Consider the following 25,228-nt stretch of genomic DNA (forward strand, 5'->3'; position numbering starts at 1 on the left):
GCAGTAGTAGCGGTAGCGTCGTCGCATTGTAGTCAAACGGTCCCAGGTTCGATAACCCGGTGAAGGCACATAGTTGTTCGGATCCCACTTTAAACTGTAGGTCCAGTCCTAATTGACCTTACCGTGCATAAAGTGGACTTAAAACACCAACTCAATCAATCATCCTCACGGTTAACCTAGAGAGATGGAGAAGCGACGCAAAGTAATGTAAAAATAGGCAATGATAATACAGTCGCAATGATAATACAGTCCCCCAAAAATGAAATAGACCTAGCTCGGTGGCTGAGCACGTTAAGTTGTCGACCTTCGATCTCGCCAACGAACTTCCCGTGTTCGAGTCCCGGTCTGGCCATGTGTGTTCTTTGCGAGTATCTCTTCGCCAATTTTATCTAATCGTCATCGCCGCGGTTGCCCGCAAGTGACAGATAAGCGACATAAAATTCAAATTCATATGAAATAGTAGTCTGCGCTTATTGTCCATGTCAATATTCATTTTCTTTTTCTTGCCTTCCCGGTAGCGAAGTGGTATAATGAGACTACAAACAAAACAAGTTTCGGCCACACGCCTCTGCGCATCTTCTCCTTCATCCGTTCAATTCGGGCCTCGGTTCTGCGCAGGTTGTTTTGCTTGTGGTCCCACTAACGCCATTGCCTTGTAATCTTGGGGTCCCGGACTCTGTACCAGATGGAGACACAGTGATTCGTATCCCACTTTAAATTGTAGGTCCAGTCCCGAATGTCCTTTCTGTGCATAAAGTGGACTTAGAACTAAAAAAACAACAAAAAACATTGATTCCCTTTTTATCACATCCTACGTTTTTGCAGGGAAAGAGTTTTTACTCATGTTGGAGCAGAGGATGTAGTAGGCCTGTGTAAAAAAATTCTCAGTCAGCTTCATTAACGCACCTCCCTCCCCCCTGATTATTGAAATCTTAAAATTGAACAATTGATTATGGAATTCCCTATCTCGTGATGATGGACACTATCAGTGTTCAAAGTGGAAATTTCCAGCCGGGGGTTGGGGGGGGGGGGGGTTGGGCTTGGTCGATTTTGGGATAGATAAGGGATGCTTGTAGGGATAAACATGAAGACAGTGCAGTAGGTGGGCATATGTGTATTCTAATTACCCTACGTGGGAGTGGGGTGCTTCGAGCACTGCACACTATTCCTAAAATGATTAAAGCTAATGGCACTAAAATCCAAATATAGTTGTTTGTTTTTCTGGGTTAGCATATTGAATGACCGGGACGATATTTTCATCTCTGCCAAAGATGTTATTTTACTTTTTATAATATGTGATTTATCCATAATTATACACACATTTATTTTCTTGTTTAAATTCCAAAGCATTACAGTGACATCAACATTTATACAGGGTGGCTCAATAAGTCACTTAACACCCCCCGTACAAGGCCACTGCGGCATGGAACGTGAAAATGGCGATGACCAATCGTTGCCTGGCCAAGGGGGAACCACATTGATGTAACCCGCATGGTCGGCGGCCATCTTGATGTCCGCCATCTTGAATTCAACTTCAGAATTTTAAATGGGAAGGGGGTGATATGATATATCAAATCAGGCTAGAATTTCACGAGAAATGCAATGGTGAAGGTTTTTTCGACGTATCTTTAACCAGTTAAACGTTATGACTGAATTCTTGTACCAATTTGCTATTTTTCGAAGTGTTAGAAAAATGCCTTAAAATTTGTTTAGCACATCGGTAATGCATCGAGATCAAAGTGACGTCTAGGGAGAGAAGTTCGCATACCATTGCACACGATTTTAATCGGATACATCCACGAAGAGCTGCGCATTATGAATGGTTGTCGCGAACAATTTACAGTGTGACGCTTCCATTGAATTAAAAGTCCTTCACAGTGACAAGGCTAATGTTTATGTTTATAAGGAAGTTCATAAACAGAATATGCGACCCTTGTCATCTGATAACTAACTTTGGACAGAAAATGCTTCACAACGTTCCCATAGTGTTCTGGTGTTCCTCCTTATTGAAATAAACTCTGTAAAAAGTACCTTCTTCCATAAGCAAGGATGAAAAATCTGTTTATTTAACAAATCCAAGTAGCCCTAAGCATTTAGGGTTCCGTTGATAGAAAATTGACTAACCAGTCGTGTTCCACACAGCACGCCACACCATTAACTTACCAGCACTAACTATTCTGCTTTGATCTGTCGAAAATGGTTTATCAGATAAAAAGCATCGAATATTCTGTTTATGAACTTCCTTATGAACATAAACAATAGCCTTGTCACTGTGAAGGACTTTTAATTCAATGGAAGCGTCACACTGTAAATTGTTCGCGACAACCATTCATAATGCGCAGCTCTTCGTGGATGTATCCGATTAAAACCGTGTGCAATGGTATGCGAACTTCTCTCCCTAGACGTCACTTTGATCTCGATGCATTACCGATGTGCTAAACAAATTTTAAGGCATTTTTCTAACACTTCGAAAAATAGCAAATTGGTACAAGAATTCAGTCATAACTTTTTACTGGTTAAAGATACGTCGAAAAAACCTTCACCATTGCATTTCTCGTGAAATTCTAGCCTGATTTGATATATCATATCACCCCCTTCCCATTTAAAATTCTGAAGTTGAATTCAAGATGGCCGCCGACCGTGCGGGTGGCGTCAATCTGGTCCCCCCTTGGCCTGATAACGATTGGTCATCACCATTTCCATGTTGCGCACTGCAGTGGCCTTGTACCGGGGGTGTTAAGTGACTTTTTGAGCCACCCTGTATATCAGTATAACAAACTTTTATGCTTGTGTTTACTTACATAGAAATTTGCAATTTTCTACTCTTGTAAGGAGTCAAATTTGACATAAACTGAGCACAAACATGCATAAAGAAATGGCTTCAAAGTTTCCTTTAGTTGCATAACCATATGTGTAAGTGTTTATGTGAATACAATATGATATACCTAAGTACATTTATAGAATATATTATATTTTCTCTTTTCAGTTCGATAATATTCTGATCTTCAACAATGGATTCTGTGTAAGTACTAATTTATCATATTTGTTTTGCTGTAGAATGTATACTGTATAAATAGCTTCAATGTAGTATAATTCAACAAGGGATTTCTCTTATCGATGCATTCAGTATGTGAAACGAAGATACAGTTTACCTTAGTATTTCATTTCACTGGGATACTGCAAGGTCGGTTAATACATAGTACAGGCAGGAAAATAATAGTCTATCATGGAAATAATTGCAACACAAATAGTCTTTATACACGATTGTGCGGAACGGTGTAGTGAATAATATATTAACAGGGTGGCGACAGACCTGGAAAACCGGGAAAAGTCAGGGAATTTGAGGTGTCAAAAAAGTCAGGGAATTTCGGCTTCATTGACTTTTTTAAAAATGTATTTATTTATTTAAAGATATCGTTATGGAACTCTGCACGGGAACAGGAAATCTCGTTCGTAAGGTTCGGCCTCAACTTTTAGGCCCCTTTTATACGCCAGAAAACCCAGTGATGGCAGGAGGAGAGAGAGAGATAAATTTCTCTCGCCCTGGCTCTCGGCGGTAATTTTAAATTCGAACACTCTTTGGAGGAAAATTATTATAACTCGGGCACTATGGGAGCAATCTACTTCGGATAAGTTTTGTTTTTCAGATAGAACATCAGAGCATGCAACCGTGTATTATTTAGAACACCGGACTGAGGAAGGGGGGCTTGGGGGGGGGGCACGTCCCCCGAATTTCAATGGAAAAAAACAAAAATCTGGACTTTGCCCCCCTCTTCTCCCGCTATTTTGGGGAGGAGGCGCGAACTTTAGTATTATTTTTAAAGAATGGACATTTCTCAACTGAATGAAACATGTTTCATGTTCTTGGGTGCCATAGAAGTTGAATAATAAACCAAAATGCGATTTTTTTCTTTTTACGAAAAATAGGTAATTTGCATTTTTGGAAGAAAATTGTTAAAACTCGAGCACTATAGGAACAATCTACTTCGGATAAGTTTTGTTTTGCAGCTAAAACATCAGAGCATGCAACCGTGTACAATTCAGAACGCCTAACCGAGGAAGGGGATTTGGGTGCGCGACCCCCGAATTTCAATGGAAAAAACATAAAAATTGGAGTTTACCCCTTCTTCTCCCACTATTTTGGGGAGAAGGCGCGAACTTTATTATTATTTTCAAAGAATGGACATTTCTCAAGAGAATGAAACATGTTTCATGTTCTTGGGTGCCATACAATTTGAATAATAGCCAAAATGCGATTTTTTTCTTTTTACGAAAAATAGGTAATTTGCATTTTTGGAGGAAAATTGTTATAACTAGGGAAGGGAAACTTTATGTGCTAAAAAATTCAGAAATATTTATTTTTTGTGTCATAAATGTTGAAAATATGTGATAAAAACAGGAAAATATGTGACAAAAATGAAAAACATTTAGTAACAAGAACAAAATATTACATGCATTTTAAACACCTGAAATCAGTTTCTAAATGATTACCTCTTAGCGAGCTATTTTTTGGAAGAGTTGCAGTGAATCACCATAGTTTTTTTTTTCAAAATTCTCCGCTGTAAATCTGTGACGATTATCTCTAAAAAGCATCTTATATTGTGAGAAAGATCGCTCCACGTCACAAAAAACAATTCTTTCATATTTGAAGCACGAAATGCCACTAACCCTGAAGTTTTCCAAAGCGTCCTCTTCCAAAACGCGTGCAATTTGGCACAAAGTTGGAAAACCTTGGGTTTTCCCCCAAAATTCTGTACATTTAGACATTAGCACTTGTGCGTTAGATCCAGGTGCGGAGAATAATAATTTTTCCTTCGAGTATTTCGAGGTAGCAGAAGTCAATGAGCGATTTTATGTATTTAAAATAAAAATTTTCAAAATATGTATTTACATACGGAAAACTGGAAAATATGTGTTTTTATGTAAAATAAAAATTTGTTATGTTGACGTATAAGGCTATGATCAGAATTTTGGCAAAAACGAAGGTCTCTATCTTATCGCATAAAAAAACATTTATTTACATAAAGTTCCGTTCCCTAGTTATAACTCTAGCACTATGGGAGAAATCTACTTCGGATAAGTTTTGTTTTTCATCTAAAACATCAGAGCATGCAACCGTGTACAATTGAGAACGCCGGACCGAGCAAGGGGTCTTCGAGGCACGACCCATGAATTTCAATGAAAAAACCATAAAAATCTGAAATCTGGAGGTTACCTCCTCTTCTCCCGCTATTTTGGAAGAAGGCGCGAACTTTAGTATTCTTTTCAAAGAATGGACATTTCTCAAGAGAATGAAACATGTTTCATGTTCTTGTGTGCCATACAAGTTGAATAATAAGCCAAAATGTGATTTTTTTTAATACGAAAAATAGGTAATTTGCATTTTTGGAGGAAAATTGTTATAACTCGGGCACTATAGGAGCAGTACTGCGAATAAGTTTTGTTTTGCAGCTAAAACATCATAGCACGCAACCGTGTACAATTCAGAACGCCGAACCCAGGAAGGGGGTTTTGGGGGCGCGACCACCGAATTTCAATGAAAAAAAAAACATACAAATTGGAGTTTGCCCCCTCTTCTCCCGCTATTTTGGGGAGAAGGCGCGAACCTTAGTATTCTCTTCAAAGAATGGACGTTTCCAAAGAGATTGAAACATGTTTGATGTTCCTGGGTGCCATACAAGTTGAATAATGAGCCATGTGAAACTCTGTTCGGAAATGTGGCATGGATATGTTGCGGAGAGTGGGGGAGGTTGGTCATCAATATGAATTTCCCAGGCTTGCTCCAGACCTGTGTCAGAGTTTCCACCGTAATCAGAACCATGGTACCATATGGTATCATCGGGCCAGTACGACCTTACTCTGATAAGAGCGGGTGGCGCCGTCCGATAGTTGTCGGACGTCGTAGTAAGGCATTTTGTTGGGCAAACTGAAGGCACATGGAAACAAATAGGTTCCATCAGTGGCGTCTCGTCCCTTGGGGCTCCCGGGGCTTAGCCCCTAAAGAAAAACGGACGTATTGACGTAATTATCAATCACCATAACAGGCATAAGGCATAACTATCACACAGTCTTTTAAAATGCGATTTTTACCCACGTAAATTGATCGTCTGCTGCAATGGATACGACAGCGCTCCTAGCGGCATTGATGTCAATTATCGGTCTCCGGGGCAAGTCGCAAAGGATGGTGTGGCCTACACCCACCTACGCTACAGTGAAGGTCACATGCTAGCAGAGAGAGGAGGGGAGAGTGCAATGGATTTGAGTGCTGATTCGGGGCTAGTTCCGTCGCATCGCGTTCGATCTCGCGTGTTGTACTGTAGTGTTGTGGTGGCTTTTATTCGCTATGTTTGAGTGAGTTTGGCAGGGTTGATGTTCGAACACAAATTGATGAAGGACGTAGGCTGTCAATTACAAGACACAATGAATTTGTCCGGAAAAATAGGCATATATTAAATAGAATTATCGATTGCTTAAAATTCTGTGGTCGACATGAACTTGCTCTACGAGGACATAATGAAAGAAAACAATCTTTAAACAGAGGCATCTTCCCAGATTTATTATCCCTTCATATAAGAGGCAAAACTAAAGAGGGAACTTCGTGTTCTTTATTGTAGTGGTGAAGAGTTGAAAAACATAAACTCTGTCTGTAGATTGCATCCATTTTTTATTTAAAATTATTTAGAGGGTACCTTTTCAGAAACAGTAAAAGTGACAAACATAGTTTAAATAACTCCAGTGGCAAGAGCTGAGTCTGAACGATGTTTCAGCACATTGAAGCGTATTAAAACCTGCTTAAGAAATGCAATGGGACAAGGGAGACCAAATGCCTTGGCACTTGCATACAATAGAGAAAGAATACATTTTAAACATAGAGGGCTTCAACGAAAAAGTAATAACAAAATTTACTGAGCAGAAGAACAGGAGTCAACGTTCGTAGAAAGGTATTTTTCACAACAATACCTGTTTCTTTTGTAATCATGTGAATTGTCATTATATTTTAAATTCTTTAAAAATAAGCCCCGGCCAAATTTGAGGCCACGAGACGCCACTGGGTTCCATTGATACATACGATTTTTGTCGAATATCGCCACCCCACAAAGTATCTCTCTACAACATGCGACAGACATTGCATGGACTGCAACATCCAACAAAAATCGGATGCATAAACAACAAGAGCTTTAGACTGCAAATATGCTGCTGGAATTTTATTACTCTTCTGGCTCACTTCACCTTATTTTAATGTAACAGTGCTCAGGAAGGTTTTCTTTCATCATCGTGACGTATTACTGGTTTTGCACAAGTTAGCATACGTTTACAATGACATTGCACTATTCTTAGATATCAAGAAGAATCCAACCAAACGGGATATATATATTGAATACTATCACGAAAAAGTGAAACATAAATCTGCATTGATGAACGTTATAAAAATTGGCAAGTGCATGCTCCCAACCTCAAATTTACTGGAACACTAGTATTGCAATGAAATTAACGCCACTCTCTGTCCTGTCTGTTTAAACTCGTGGGAGATGGTCATTAATTTCTCACTGAGTAAAGTTAATGCCCAATATTAGGAAATAAAATACTAATAATAAATACGTAAATATTTTAATATCATATTTACTCGAATCATTCAATCATAAAAGCAAATCACTTTCTTCAAGAATTGACATTTTCTCTGCCAGCCCTGCTAAATTTTCAATTACCATCTACTTATTTATACGAGGGGTGGCCAGAAAGTAATTTCCGATTAGTAGGGACATTGATTTTTCGCAAACGCCAAAACCGTGAAAAATGGTAATTGCTGTGAAGTTCTGTTTAGGAATGTGCAGTGATGTCTGGACACATTTTTCGCCCGTTCGAAATATCGAAATAACAGAAATTTGGCATAAAATGCGATTTGTTGGCGTTTTTAGCGATTTTTTTTAAAGAAATGTTCTAAAACAATGAAAAATTCCATGAAATCCAACATTCTTGTCTTTCCTAGGCCATGTTTGTGTACATAGAACATGCAAGTTTTCCAACATTTTACTCAAGAGTAAACTATAGAGTTATACGTACATGGAATAATTCCGACAGCCACATTAAATCATGTATTTCCCACGAATTTTTCAACTTCAATCAAAACCATTTGCATCACAGAGCAAAGTGGCAGGGTTCTAACAGGAGATCGAGTGCGTATCTACCATCACACGGGAGCTACATCTTCGTATTTGTCGCACGAGATATGTTTTGAATTACCAAGCTAAGTGCGCACCATTGGCATTTGTCGAGCAAGTAATAATGGAGCTCAGTCGTTAGGGCATCTGACTACTATGCGAGAGACCCGGGGTCGATCCCTGCGTAGGAGAACCAGGATGTTCTCCACCTATTCAAACTGCTCCGGCACCCACCCAGCATCATATGAAGCTGATACCTTGAGGAAACTTTGAAAAGTGCAGGGGAGCACTTTACTTTTACTTCCTCAAAAATCTGTTCCAACATATCAAACTGTCACGAAAATACGTAGACCATGTGACCTACAATTTAAAATAATAGTTTAAAAGCAAAATGGAGTATTAAGTTTCGGCATATTTGGCAGATAAATGTTCTAAAACAAAAACGCTAATTTTGGGAAACTTAACAAATAAAGATAATGTCAATTTTTGGTGCCATAATATATCGGTATCTGTCACGTGAAATTGATTGATTTTAATTTTTTGGGTGCGTCGCCACTTATGGTCATTATGCACCCTTCAGTATATACGGGGAAAATTCCATTATCTAAAATCCTTACCTTAAAATTAAATAAAGGGGCATGGAACCTAACTTTCCCAAAAGAACTTTCAAAATAACAAACTCTCACTAAGAGGCGTAGGCCATGTGACTTACAATTTGAGACAGTAGTTTAAAAACACCATAAAGGTATAATTTCAGATATTTGCCAGGAAATGCGCTAAAATGAAAATGTGAATTGTGGGAAAAATAACACTGTATAGTGAAAAATAAAAAACAGGAAAATACACCCATTTGAAAAATAATAACAAAATATCAAGGTCCCTAACGATTAGGCATAAATAAAACAAGAATATCAGTTGTAACTTACTGCATTAGTAACAGTGAGTCCTAACCTAATTTTCAGCATAATCACCACCATTGTTCTGGCATTTGTCTTAGCACGGCACTAAATTTTGTATGCCCATGGTACAGCGCCTAGAATAACGTAGTGTGGAAAACGGCATGCTTCTGCGCTCTCAGGCTGGTTCCACTCGAAAATGATCCGCTAGAGGCGCTGGTGTTGACCCCGGTGCTTGGTGTTCGACTGCTTATAATGGAAGTAAATGGAGTTTTCGCTGCAACGTCTGATTCTTTTACATGAAGCATTTCTATGAATGTGATAATTGCTATGATATTTGGTACAGTGGTCGCGAAGATATTAACGGACATTCTAGACAGTCAGCCACGTCCTGTTATCGTCATACTTTCGTTAATAATATGGGAGAAAAAATACACGTGGAATGTTCTTGGCAACTAAATTTTTGTGTATGAATTAGGTTCATTATTATTATCATCATCATCATTTCTTTTAAAGATATACACACTGAAGCATTTGTATTTTTGATATTTACTGTCTCTTTTCTTCAGTTTTAAACTAATCGCGGCGATGATAATAATGATGATTGCATGAAACGACAAAGGGAACCCCACAAAACTTTTTTAGTGCCATCGGCATGAGTGTAAGGAAACTTTCAAACCAATGGAACAAGCGACACGGGATGTTCACACTGTCACACTAGTGACACACACTTCCAGACTGTAAAATAGCATTCATTGCACATGAGGGTCCAAACAGCAAAGGACACGTTCATATGGTGTATTCGCGTGCTACTTGTTACTTCGGTCGGAAAGCTCCTTAAAGGAAGGGTGCTGAGACCGAAGCGACGCGCTACAGGGGGAGTTCCCAACTAAGTGACAAGCGACATGGTGCCTTCAGTCTATTAGCAAGCGTTGCTTGCGAACAACAGATAGGCGACACGATAAACCGCACATTACAACAACAGATCTAGGCGACACGATAAGCCACACGTGTCGCTTTGTCGCTTCTCCATCGCACAAAACTGGGCCATTTCCTCAATAGCTTGCAACATGTTGCCGTGGTTTGTTGTTCGCGCATACGCGATGCAATGAGTGTCTTGCTTTAGTGAGATTGCGAACCAAAGCGACTAGCGGCATGCGAAACTTATCGCTTGAGGATTTCACCAACCGAACGCTGGCCTGTGCTTCCTGTCATGCCGCTACGATGTGAAATGTTGCTCTTGATTGGCTCCTTTCCAAGCAACATGTGTCACTACGGTATGAAAGTTGCCTTGGACCAAATGACCCATGTCGCTTTGGTGTGAAATCCTCGTATTGTTTGTCGCATGTCGCTTTGGTGTAAAATCTCCTTGAGGAAACGGTGCAGTCAGAGCTTTTGTCCCTACGGTTCGAAAGGCTGCATTGATTTCCGACTGCTCGCTTTCAAGTGACATTTGTGGTTTGTCGCCTCGGTATGAAATATCTCACAGGATACTATTTATATTCTAATAACATAGAAAAATAAACTCTAATACGCAGTCCAAGACCTGACATCCAGAATCACATTGCGATGTTTCTTCTGTGTTACGCATGCTATTTATTTATTAATTTTATTTTACTTTTCTTTCCAAATTAATGTCATTTCGTGACTGCAAATCACTCCACAAATATAACTGTTTCCATCAATTCTCGTACCGCCTTTCAAGACAAACAAATCTACACTATATATTCCAAAAACTAACTAAGCCGCATTACTTTCATAACAAAATTAGCACCTGGGTCGATCGCACTGCCATCTACTTGTCATCGTCTCGGGGAACCAGTTTCTTGGGTCGTTTTCCACACTACGTTATTCAAGTCACTGTACCCATGGTATATGTGTCTGACAGAAAAGACTGGAACTATCTCTACCGCAGTGTATCTGTCAAATCCTTGCCCTGCCAGAAACCTCTTCAGTTAAACAAAGAGATGAAAGTCGGTATATGCAAGGCCAGGTCTGTACGGGGAGTGGTCCAAGATCTCTCACCTGAAGTGATGCAAAGGGTCCATGTGTACTCAGCTGTATGGGGTTGTGCACATTCGATTGGCCTTCCGTGAATTGTCTGCACCATCGTCTGACCATACTATCACTCACGACGTCCACTCTGCACACCTCACACGATTTCTAGTGGCTCCGTGCCAAATTCTGAGCGTGCAAAAATCTGATTACTACACGTAGGCTACATCTTAGTTGGCAGGAGACTGTATGAGAGCTGCAATCTTTAACCTAGAACGGTCCTAAAACGGCTGCATTGCAACTGTATCAGATTACAGCTACATGCCACTTCTTCCTGCCTGCATGTGTGTGTCTATCTCTGACCACTAGTGCTGTGTATAGGCACCATTGGAGCTTTTTTCAGGATGCCCCTCGTATATGATCTTTCAGAAGCTTTTATTATTAGAGTGTTCCTGTTTTAATGTGTGGTTAGCTAAATCAGGTACCTATACAATGCAATTCTATAAATTCCTTGCGTTAAATTTCTAATAGCTACATACCCTTTTCGTCAGCATTAATGCATGTTGTCAGTTTCACAGTACTTCACTTGGATATACTGTACTGAAGCAGAAATCCCATTGATAATGTAAGGAAATATGACACTTTATTTTGTTCGATTCAATTGTTTCACTTATATGAAAGAGTTAAGTTGTTTGCTTTACAGAGAAGAGAGAAGTAGCTTTATGCATTGAAAAATGAGTCCGCACTCATGGTTCTTGCAAGCAGAGGGTTCCAAACCTCAGTGAAAATATCAACATATAATACCGAGAATGTATGAGTTGAGTTGAGTTGAGGTTTTAAGTCCACTTTATGCACAGTATGGCTAATTGGGACTGGACCTACAGTTTAAAGTGGGATCCGAACCACTTGTGCCTCCACCGGGTATCGAACCCGGGACCCCTTGATTACAAGGCAACGACGCTACCACTGCGCCATGGGGGAGGCCGAGAATGTATGAGGAGACTGATAAATTACAAATTGTATTTCTTAATCAATCACTCTTCACTCTTATCTCATTTAGTCATAACTTTAAAAATAATCAAGTATTTTATTTTAAACTTACTGTGAATGACAAAATTCCATAATCCTTCCCTAGCTTGTGAATTGTAATAATTTTCCAAATTCATTATTTTGCAGTTTGAATTCAAATCATAGAGAATAGAGAAATGAAGTGAATTTCATAGAAGATAACATTGGTACTTAACAAAACCATACGTGGTTCTGTGAGTTTATTATTTCCATTTGAAAAAAAACATCGATTTAGTTTATTTTGTAATTGTCAGGGAAAAATGTAAATTTCATCCTGGAAAACCTGGAAAAGTCAGGGAATTTCAGTTCTGCTTGTTTGTAGCCACCCTGATTAAAAATCCTCCATTCAGGTGTTTGGGTAAAAAACCACCATCTTGGAAAATGGTGACAAAACCCTGCTTCTTGAGATATTTGAGAATTTTGTCACAAGTTTACTTATTTATTTATTTATATGCATGTGTGTTTTTCTTTTCTGTATAGCAGATATCTCTAATATGATTCAAATCGAATGAAACAATTTTTCTTCCATCAAACCCAATGCTGAGAGGACGTGAAGCAAAGACGTGAAAGTATTGCTTCAACCAATATTGTTAAGCTGGCAACCACCTGGAATGATGGCCTTTCTTTCAGGTCGCGACTGCCATAAGAGAAAATTTTTTCTCGCCAATGGTGGTGATAGATCAATCATTCCAACCGGCTAAAGGTTTTGGGGTCGGAAGGGTGAAGTCCAGCTTAACTTTCCAACCTCGTAGAAAGATGAATCCTCGTTTAGGATTTGACTGCGCTCGACAGTCGAACACTCCAATGGGGGTGACTTCCTTGTTTCCTCCAAATTTAAAGCCAAATGGTTTGCCCTTGTCTAGTCAGGGTTGAAAAGGTGAAGCAAAGTTTAGTTTAAGGATGTTCCATGCACTTTCTGCAATGATTTACTGAATGATGGGAAGCAAGATGTGGTACTGACTGATAAGTGTTTCCAAAGGATTTCCTGTGCTGCTACTGCAAGAAGTGTTTTCATAAATAATGATGATACACACAACACCTGGAACACAGACACTAACTTTTATTAGTATGGTGTTGGGCCTCCTTTGTCGGCCAGAACAGCAGCAACACATCTGGGGAAGGACCAATAGAGGATTTGCAGCCATTCCTCCTGAAGCACACTGATGAGTTCACGACATGTTGTTGGTGGAGGGAACCACACACGATCCTCTGAAAGGCCTAATAAGGGCTCAATAATGTTCAGGTCCGGTGACTGGGTGGGCCATGATAGATGTTCAACCTCACTTTCATGCTCATCGAACCACTCTGTAACCTATTTAGCAGCGTGTGTTGGAACACAACACCACCGTCCGGGAACAACATTTGCACCATGTGGTGCAGATGGTCCTCCAGAATAGCCTTCTAGTCCTTGGCAGTGACATGTCTATCTAGAACGATCGGTGGTCCCAAAGACTGCCACGATATTGCACCCCACACCATCATGGATCCACCCCCATGTTGCACTCTGGGCACTAGCCAGTGTGGTTGGAAAGCTTCGGATGGACTTCTCCGCACGTAAACTCTTTCCGATGTTGGAAAATCAGTGGAGATGAGTTCATCCGAGAACATAACACATTTCGGGTCATCTAATACCAGTCAACATGCTTTTTAGCATTGGTGCTAGTGGCCAAGGGTTTCGCATAGCAACTCTGCCATGGAAGTTGGCCCTATTAAGTTCTCGACAGACGGTTTTGGTAGAAGCAGTGACTTTGCAGTGGTGGTTTTACACTTTGTGGACACAATCCTCTTCAATACCCTGATGTCCCTGTCAGATAGCTTCCGCTTCCCCGACAGTTACAGTTACTCCTCCTGAATGTGGTTTGTCTTTCACATAACCCTTGATACTGTTGCTCTTGATGCCTTACAAATATTCACAGTCTCCGTTACTGACGCACCAGCGAGACAAGCACCAACAATTGACCCTCTTTGGAACTCTGACATGTACCCCATTCTACTGAACAGAACCAAATGTTCGACATACAGTCCAGCTACTACTGTGCCAATGTGACTGGCAGGTACACACCTACGTGCTCGAATGCGTGCTACATTGTGCATGACCAACAGGTAGTGCAGGCGAGCCCTCCAGCTACTTGTTCTATAATCATCAGTAGAGACCGGAAGTTTAGGCACTAAAAACATACCAAATTGGCAGGCAAATAAGCACTTATAATTTTCAAAATTGGCAGTAAAATACTCCCTCTGTCCCATAATTATAGTCTGGTATGCCAAAATGGCAGTACAGGAATTACAGACGAAGAGGCAGATGGAAAGCACACACATGAAGAGAGGCACAGTAGATCAGTCTTCAAGATTGTGAAGAGGAACAACGTGACCTTATCGCAACGAGCAACAATTACCGCACAGTCGATTCCAATGATTATGGGACAACAAACAAAGGTGTACCGGACAATAATTATGGGACAGAGGAAGTAGGCATTAAAATACAAATAGGCAATAAAAAAGGCAATGAAAATTTAATCAAAATAATGAAGATAGACATACAAAAAGAAATAGGTGTTTAAAAAATATAGAAAATAGAAAAATATAGTTTCTTAAAATAAACCAGGAGCTCATCATGAGACACAGCAGTCCAATATTGTACTTAATAAATCACTGCAAACAGGAGTCACGTCAGCCCAAAATTTTCCATTGTATAATGGTTACAAACAATAGTCTGACAATATAAATTGTTGGCTACTTCCAACCAGTACGCAAATTATTTAAATATACACTTTATCACTGCACACAGGGTTATTCCAGTTAAAAAATTTACACTATATATTCCACACAGCAGTTCAAACTAAGAAACTGTTTAAATGAATTTCATGTTTGTACTGTACGGTTTGGCAGTCTCTGAATAAGAAGCACTAATTGCAGTTGCACATCACAACAAGGTATTTCTTCAGGTGATCAACCGACAAGTTATGTCTGCGATCGAACAACACATTTTTTAGAATTGAAATAGATCTTTCAACCTCCACAGATGTTACTGGAGCATACTTAAAGCACACGAGAACATGTGGATCTAACTCAGTTTGTATATTTTCACCTTTCAGAACTTGTTGGATTGCCCTTAATTTGTCAAAGTCCTTATTAGCTGCAATAACTCACTGACATTTCTCATGAACAGCCTGACCTTTAGCACCTGGTTCAGCACAAATTGGACAACTGCAGAATGAAAATGGTCCATAGAATTTATCAGTGTTTCACTTCTCTCTTGCAGTAATGTTATTGTGTCTGGCAAATTTGAATAATGGGTGGTGATGAATCGTAAGTCGTTCCGCACAACAGAATTGTTCAAAAGATGCTGTGTTACGGGAATTGATGTTGCATCATCTTAAGATAGGGAATTAATTACTTCAGCCACCTGATAGTTGGTCGCGTAATATACTGCAGCAGATATCAAAGTACCCCATCTAGTTAGTATTGACTGTGGAGGCAAAGCAAGTTCAAGGGCTGTTTCTCTAAACAAAAGAAGCCGGGATGGTGCTTTGAGGAATATTTTCTTAGCATTGGAAATTAAAGAGTCAACTTTGGGAAATGAAACACAAATTTCCTCTGCAACTTGATGGAAAGCATGCGCGAGACATGTTATGTGCAGCATAGCGGGGAAAATAACTAGGGCCGTTGCTGCTTTTTTCGTATATGGTGCTGCATCTGTTACAAGCAAAAGCACATCTTCAAGCTTAACGCCATCCGGCCAAAGCAAATTTAGTGCGGAAGTGAACAACTGAGCAATTGCTGTACTATTAGTTTTTTCCAGTTGCTCACATGCAATAAAAAATATTCTGGGTACATTGTGTTCCATTGTATCAATTACAACATTAGCAAGAAACCTTCCCATAGCATCGGTTGTTTCATCAATAGACACCCAAATTTTTTCCCCCCTAACTTCCTCACTAATTCTTTCAATGACACCCGTGTAAGACCCTTCGACGTAAATTTTACACAGTGTTGACTCATTCGGTACATGTTCACCTGTGTACTTCGATAGGAATCCCCTTAAAGAGGCATTCTGCAATTTCCACAAAGGAATGTCTGCCTCTATGAATGCCTTACACAAATCTGCAGAAAACTGAGACTGCCTAGGAGAAATAGCGTATGATGTAATTAGTGACGGTTTTATCTTGCATGACTTTTGCTTCTCATATAGAAACCGAATTGTGTTTAACAGTTTCTCAAGTGTTGCATAACGTAATATTTTTTCATGCAATTCACAGACTTTTCACATAGTTGCTTAATTTGGTTCTCAGAGAAGATGCTTCCTTGGGCATTTCTGTGAGTAAAAAGCACAAATACACACAACATTTCCACCACAAACCACGAGAGAAAACTGCAGTGATCCTTTGAAGAGCTTTCGCCAGACTACGTGCACCTGTGGAATGCAACTCAGATAGCCAGCCCAGGAAAGTGCGAGGAGAGGCCAATCACCCCCTTGGCGACATTCTTCCAATGAATCGGGGTGGAGCTTGACCTTGAGCAGGCCATGCATCTTTCTACTGTAAACTGTTATTTTTAAATTTCTTGGAAGCATCGGAAACTAATCCTGGGAACAGGAAATTGTATGCACAGAGTTCAGTCATATCCCTATTTTAAAGAAAATGCCTAAATAAGGCAATATCTGGCATTTATGAAATAATATAGGCAATATCGTATGAAATAGGCAAAATTAAATTGCCTTTAAATGAAGCTAATCCCTCCCCTCTGGTCCTCGCAACATTTGTTTTCATCATATCTCTAACAGGAAAGAATTGGCATTTTGCCTAACATCCGGTCTATAATTATCAGTGTTTTTTTTTTGTTGGTTGATTTGGTGTTTAAAGTCCACTTTATGCACAGTAAGGCTAATTGGGACTGGACGTACAGTTTAAAGTGGGATCCGAACCACTTTGTGCCTCCACCGGGTTCGAACCCGGGACCCCTTGATTACAAGGCGTCACCAGTGTTTCAGTTTCAATGTCCACCACCTGTACATCTTCAACTGTTAAATTACGTTCCTTATGTGAAATGAGGCAATGTGAGCACAGGTTGTCCAAATTGGAATGCCATAATAGCAACTATCTGTAACTTCACATGTATTTGGTGTATCCAAATGAATCAATGAATATACATAGTCATAAGGTTTCTGTGAGCAAAGTAGTAATTAGTCCATAAGTGCATTTTTAGTACATTTCTACATGCTCCCCATGAGTGGCAGGGAGGATGTCCAGCTGATTCTCGATTTCCCGCAAGGTTGCCTGTAGTACTGTCCCAGTACAGCTCACAAAGCTGTTCCATAGTGTCACTTTGGATGAACTTGAGATTTAAATACAAATTATTACTTCGAATTCTTTCACCACCTGGAATACAAAAAATAAAATAAAATAATAATAATAATCCCCTTCCTCTCTTGAAACTATTTCAAATTTTCACAGTTATGCTACCATCTATCACCTGGTATACGAAACAAAATTGTCTCATATGTTCATTATAAAAATTTCAAATTAGGGCATTCCAATCAGGACACCCTGTATTTTGTGGAGAAAGAACACTTACGAATCCTTGGCATGATGATTGGGTGAAGTCGTAAGTTCAAGGATAGAATGATCAAGGTTTGTCATGATTAGGGAACGGATTTTTAGGCCCTAAAAAAGAGGAATTTAGGACTTTTAGCTGCTTAAAATAAATTGATAACATAATTATTAATAATTTTATGAAATACCTGGTTTTAGTTGCAATTTGTGTACAAAAGTTACTATTATAAAAAATATGCAATTTGTCTAATGTAAAGACTTTATTATATTTTGAAGTACTGCACTGCCATATGCTTTTCAATGTTCTCCATGGTGAAGTTCATCCAGTCACCCATGAAAGGACGCTTGTACAGTCATGGACACTTCTGGCTTGTAAGAATCCCATTAACTTCAATGTGATCGTTACAACCCAGAAGTGTCCATGGATAACCTTCTCTCTATGCCGCAGGAAGTTATTGGTGCAAACTGCTCCTGATTCGCAAGGCAGGTTTGGTTCTTCCTGAGGCATAGTGGTAACGTTGTCAACTTGTAACAAAGAGGTCGTACGTTCAATATCCGTTGGAGGTACATATTTGTTCGGAACCCACTTTAAACTGTGGGTCAAGTCCCGATTAGTCTATCTGTGCTTAACGTGTGCTCAAAAAACTAAACCTCAAAACTCAAACTGCAGACGGTTCGCAGTGGTCTTCTCTTCTTGATGAACAGCTTCTATACTAGGACAGTTATAGTTTCCGGTGCAACCTCTCTCCCCCTTTCACCTAACTGTTGTGTCAATGGGGGAAATAGGCAACGTGATTGGTCACTTACAATGCTGCATTTCCTACTCATCACAGCAGGCACTTGAAACAGCAAAACAACCAGTTACATATTCTTGGAATCTTCCCGCGCACTTACACTGTTGGAGGCCGGGAATAATGCCGACCCTGATATTGTAGCTAGGATTCCGTCCCAAAACAGATCACATTTTTGTTTGGTTTGCTACATCTATGGTCCCTTTAAGAGATATAGTGTTTAACAACAGAGAATGCCTCATCCAGTCTGTTCGCTTCACATTTTTCCAATTTCGCTATGCAAGCTGAAATAGGGCAGAAATTTGCACAGACGTTGACACCCCTTGCTGTTGCATTGCTTCTTTTGTCACTCGGATTCGTTCAAGGTCTCAAGATTCAAGAGTCTTAAACCTTTGTGGTGAAAATTAAGGGTCGTTCTTAATAAAAGTTAATTTTTAAAGTTAAGCGAATGGTTTAAAGTCATTTTTCAAGTCAAAATAGGGCTTTTAGGCATTTATAGGAATTTATAGTCCATTTAGGCATTTTTAGTTCCTATAGTATGTCGGTAGAAGGGTGCTGTGTACAAGAAATGCAAAGATCTCTAAATAGCATACGTCTAGGATGTAGAAAAAAAAGGCATGGATCTAAAAATCCATTCCCTAGTCATGATATTCCACTATTATACATTACATGCTCCACATGATGTTTGTTTAGCATTTGTTCAACAAAGTTCCGTACTGGGAAAGACATCCCAGAGAAGTTTTCTTCTGCTCATGAAGAAAACTGCTTTGGGATATCCAAGAAACTGCAATCAGTGAGAGGGCCTCCAGACAGAAATGAACTTAATTTTTTCAGAGTTTTGGCAAGGTGTTTTTTTCTTTTTTAATAATAATCTTGAAGATCAACAACAAAAAGTAAATGATTCTTCTGATGAAATGCAAGGATTCCTAGATAGGATTGACTACACCCTTCAGGTGTTCTGTGTTTCATAATCTTTAAAATTATGATTAAAGTTTTTTTTTTTCATTTTTGATTTGCATACTGCAAAACTCCTTTCAGTTCATCCAATCCAATCCAATATATATATATATATATATATATATATATATATATATATATATATATATATATATATATATATATATATATATATATATAGCCCCAATCCCACTGACTCACTGACATAAATGTTCTCCATGAAGGAAGCCCCGGAGGCAAAAAAAAAAAAAAGGCCGATTACGACCCCCCATGAAATTGTCCCAAAAAGCCGAGAAAATTAAAAAATCGTTCAATTGGCCCTTTTTATAATTGCCCTTTTTTCACGTCCTTAGCAACCGTTCCCATGGCTTATCTTTTTGCTCACAATGTTTCCTTTAATTCTTAACATTATATTTCTCACAGATCACACACAGATGAATGAACTCCTGGTTTTGAAAAGGTGCCTCAAACAAGGATGACATCTACATAAGAAGAAGATTCAGTCCAGATACAATTACGTATATGTATATTGGTATACTCAATGAGAGAATACTCATGGCTTTAACTACTTCTACATACAATAATTAAATTTGAAATTCACATACCTTCTTTAAATATTTTACTAATTGCAAACTAAATTTGAAAATAGTTAATCTTGATATCTAAAATAACAACAAATCTCCTGCATATGTTTCGATTTTTTATGAATCGCACTGGTTAATGCAAGCTCAGATGTTGCAATGCAAGATTAAAGATGTACACGGTCATATTCGACTGAGGCGACACATGGTGCCCAAGAAAATAATAACAATTAAAATGACTTGCACTTTGTATCTTTCGGTGCTTAGTTGAGAGTTTTTAGTGCCTTCCAAAACTTTTTTATTATCCTCGAGATAATGATCATCACATATGATTAAATTCCTAGTTAGAAAACGTGCATCAGACAAAAGTGACATAAGAAGATTTAGTCTAGAGATAACATAAACAGTCATGAATAACTTACTTAATTAGTACTCAAAATTCGATAAATCATGGTTATTTTAATGAATTGTTTAGACATGTAATACTGTTGTGTTAGCCATGCCTGTAATTAAACTTGGAAGCAGATGTTGAAAATGTTACCTTAATGTCATATTTTTCAGTAGTGACGTCACGTAAAATATGACTCATATCAACTGTCCATACCTTACGGAAAATAAATTTTGTGAGGGGAATTGACTACCAGATGAAAACTAAGATTGTGGCTCATGTTGTTTAAAAATGATTCTTGTGCACAATAAGAGATTCTAACAATATACCATAGAACATTATGGGCTGTATCTGTCAAAAGAATATAATATATGTTTCATTAATTTTATTGTTGAGAAAACAAATGAACATTGATGGATAGCAAGTTTATTAGAAGTATATAGATGGATAGTATGTTAGATATAACTACAATTACCTTCACCGTAAGTTAGGTTTCAAGGTTTGTGCAGTATATAATTAGTATGTTATCTTAAAAATGGATACTAGGGAACTTAAAGAAAGTTTATTTACACCCCGGAAACTACTGTAAGTGAATTATGCCAAATTTTCGAATATCAAAATATGAGCGTCAGAATTTATTACAGAGGTAGGAATTCGAAGGGAATGACGGAAAACAATTATTTTTCATTTACGTTCAATGAAAATGACAAGATACGTAAAATATTGCTTTTCCGATTTAGTTTCGCTATTGAATTCGTTTATACAAAACATCCAACTAACTCTCTTGTTTGATTCAAGTCTTTATTGTGAAGCTACATTATTTCTCACAGATCACACACTCTTGGTTTTGAGAAGGTGCTTCAAACAAGGTTGACATCTACATAAGAAGATGTTTCAGTCCAGATACAATTAAATATTGGTATACTCAATGCGATAATATCTACATCGTGTTTGCTTTAACTAAATGTTTGGAGGTATAATGACTAACAATTCTTCAGAGCTTAACTTGCGTGTTGTTGACCATGGCAACAGACATTGCTAGGGAACTTGATCTTCACCCCAGAAACTACTAAGTGAATTATGCTAGACTGTTCGAATTTCAAAATATGAGCCTCATAATTTATTACAGATGAGAGGTGGAATTCGAGGGGAATGACGGAAAACAATTATTTTTCAATTACGTTTTAACTTGTGAAAATGACACAATACGTAAATATTGCTTTTCCAATTTAGTGTCCCTATTGAATCCGTTTACAGAAAACATCCAACTAACTAACTTGAAACGGTTTTTACTTACCCAGCTTATTATTAAGAAAGCAAACAAGAGGCCGAACACACATAACGTTAAGTTCAAAACTTTTCAAATAAGCGAACCACGTCGGCGAGCGCACGAGACATGTCGCTATTTAATTCGTTTATATGAAATATCTAAATATTTTGAAACGGACCATATGTACCCAGTTTATTATTATGAAACTAGACAATAATATGTGTTAAATATTTGTAAAATATTAGAGCACATACACACAAAAGCAAACTTATACACTTGTTTCCCTTCATCCAATACAACATGCACGCATCTTCAAAATCATTAAGATCATTGAGGAACCCCATCTATAACATGATTGCGCCCACAACGTGGCCGAAGGTCAAGCATGCGAGCGTACAAGATGTGGCCAATGGCCACACCGAAAGTGCGTGAGTCCAATATATATAAAACCCCAATCCCACCACTGACTGACTCACTGACATAAATGTTCTCCATGAAGGAAGCCCCGGAGGCGAAAAGTGCCCGATTACGACCCACCATGAAATCGTCCCAAAGGACAGAGAAAATTCTAAAATTACTCAATTGGCCCTTCCTTAAGGGTGAAAATGCCCTTTTCTCAAGTCCTTAGCAACCGTTACCACGGACATCTTTTGCGGCACACATTGTTTCCTTCAATTCTTAATTGTCGAGATACATTATATTTCTCACAGATCAATAGCACACAGATGAATGAAATCATGGTTTTGAAAAGGTGCCTGAAACAAGGGTGACATCTACATAATAAGGAGTTTCAGCCCAGATACAATTACGTATATATTGTTATACTCAATGCGTAAATATCTACATCATGCTTGTCTTAACTAAATGTTAACAAACATGATAACAAACAATTCTTTAGAGCATGCCGTTCTTGTTGGTGTCCATGGAAACGGACGTTGCTAGGGAACTTAAAGAAAGTTTATTTTCAACCGGAAAACTACTGCAAGGGAATTAAGCTAGACTTTTCGAATTTCAAAACATGACCATCAGAATTTATTACAGAGGAGAGGTAGGAATTTGATGGGAATAGCGGAAACCAATTATTTTTCAATTACGTTTAAAAATGTGAAAATGACAAAAGACGTATATACCAATATAGTGACACCATTCAATTCATTTATATGAAATATCTAACTATTTTGAAGTGGACAATATTTACCCAGTTTATTATTATGAAAATACACACATAAAGTTATTTTCTCAACTTTTCAAATTAGCAATCTTATACACTTGTTCCCCTTCATCCAATACAACATGCAGATATTTTCAAAGTCATTAAGATCATTGAGGAAGCCCATCTACAGTATAACCTGATTGCGTCCACAACTTGGCCGAAGGTCACTCATGCGGGCGTACAAGACGTGGCCAAAGGCCACGTAGAAAGTACGCGAGTATATTATATAACTTTCAATGTTAACTACAAGCTGAAGCACATGGCGTTGAACAGGAAACAAATAAAAACTGAAATGATGAAATATGGAACTTTACCTATGTAAAAACTTTTTTTTTCATTAAAAACAAAAATACTTGAACCATGTTTACCACATCAACCTTAATTCTTTACATGTTATTACTGTGTTGCTTCTGAAATTCATGCCTATACCTGACAAGGAAACATAATAGATTAAACTCCAAGATTAGAATAAAACCTTCATCACTTGATTCAGCGTCCAAAACAATGTAAATGATATTTCCAGTACAAAATAAATTCAAAATAAATGTTCAATTTGGAATGTAGCACATACAAAACAGCAAGCAATATGAACATTGCCTGACCCAAAAATTCTTTCATATTCACTATTAGCAGAGGCAGTGGTCGGAAAATAATACCCAGCAAGAAAATAATTAGAATGGGCATGGTTTTTGTGCTAGATTGTGTGATATGGTGTAGCAAATTATGCGAATGTTAATTTTTCTACTACGTCCATTTTATATTTTTAAAGAAATACAATATAACCAATGTTCATATTTTTTGCTCTTTTGTATGTGCTACATTCCAAGTTGAACATTTATTTTGAATTTATTTTGTACTGGAAATATCATTTACATTGTTTTGGATGCTGAATCAAGTGATGAAGGTTTTATTCTAATCATGGAGTTTAATCTATTATGTTTCCTTGTCAGGTATAGGCATGGATTTCAGATGCAACACAGTAATAACATGTAAAGAATTTAAGGTTTGTGTGGTAAACATGGTTCAAGTATTGCGTAGGTAAAGTTCCATATTTCATCATTCCAGTTTCTATTGGTTTCCTGATAAATTTTCAAGGACCATTGCCTTCACCAATAAATGTAGGAAGATGGTCTTAGCTGCAATAACTTTTGTGAAAGAAGGCTGTGACGTTTTGAAATTAATCAGAAAAAAAACAACAATAAAAACTGCAATGCACAAATAAAGAACTTCACCTATGCAATAATATTTTTTTTTGTGTACTGTGTATCACCAGTTAGTTCTAGCTCACTAGATTAAAGATAACCCTACTAACTAGAGTCTAGTAGGAAGGCCCTACTAGGTCCAACCTACTAGAGGTCTAGGTTACTAGTGTTTGTGTTACATAACTGAAGATCATTCTATCTGTACACTTGGAAATGCAGTGTTAAAATATCATACGACATATTCTTCCTAGGTTAACTCAGCAGTAGAGATGTTTAATTTTCAAAGGGATAATTGAAATATCCGTGAAGCTACAGTAGCTCAGTTATTAGGGTATCTGATTAATATGCAAGAGGCCCAGGTTTGATCCCTGGCAGAGGAGACCTGGGATTGTTTCCACCTGTTCAAGCAGCTCCGGTGCCCACCCAGCATCGTGTAAAGTAAGAACCTGGAGGAAACTGGGGTGTAAAGGTGGTCAGGGGCATGGTGCTAATGACATTATTCCCCCCCCCCCCGGTGGGGCCCTAACTCCACAGCCTCCCCCTATATGCCTTCATGGTATGGTGCAAATCACAGGAGATCACTTTTTACTTCCTTTATAATTGAAAAATCCTATTATTATATTTCTACAACACCAGAGATCCTGGGTTTGGATCCTGGCATGGGTATTCATTGTGATTGTCCCTTCATCAATTTCATCATATCATCCCTCATCCTCATCTTCAGGATTAGCCAAAAGTTTCAAAAAAGTGAAGTAAAATAAACAAATCAATCAATCAATCAACCTTATACTTTTGTGTAGATTATTTAGAAAGAAGTTTGTGAATTCAGATATGCCTGGTTGCTGCTCTTTCTGTACTCTGACGTGTGGGGAATGTTCCTGGGTAAACAAGCAAACAAACAAAAAAATCTATCAGGCAATTTGATTATCGCAGGTAGAAAATGAACTTCCGGTTTGATCAAATTCCCAATGCAAATAATTGGGATAAAGATTATCTTGGAGCTTATTTTGTTACAAAAGATCACATACAGAATGGATCGCTTGAAATTTGAAAGCAATACCGAAAACAAACATATCCGGAAAAAATTGGGAAGTTCCTGGGTCTTTGGATGCAGATATAAGGGACAATACTAATATTTTCCAAGACAATGTTGATC

At 38.3% G+C, this 25,228-nt stretch overlaps 1 protein-coding gene across 3 annotated transcripts in view; it reads left to right on the top strand.

Moving 5' to 3' along the window:
- The window catches only part of LOC145999776 (telomerase protein component 1-like), a 374,109-nt gene that overhangs the window by 233,431 nt on the left and 115,450 nt on the right, over positions 1–25,228 (top strand). For all 3 annotated transcript variants that reach the window (XM_083137076.1, XM_083137078.1, XM_083137077.1), the window contains exon 13: positions 2,987–3,022. In XM_083137076.1, coding sequence (XP_082993202.1) covers positions 2,987–3,022 — 36 coding nt within the window. The remainder of the gene's footprint in view (positions 1–2,986; positions 3,023–25,228) is intronic.

Source organism: Lepisma saccharinum, chromosome 15 (assembly GCF_977018435.1).
Source record: "Lepisma saccharinum chromosome 15, izLepSacc3.1, whole genome shotgun sequence".
Lineage (NCBI taxonomy): Eukaryota > Metazoa > Arthropoda > Insecta > Zygentoma > Lepismatidae > Lepisma > Lepisma saccharinum.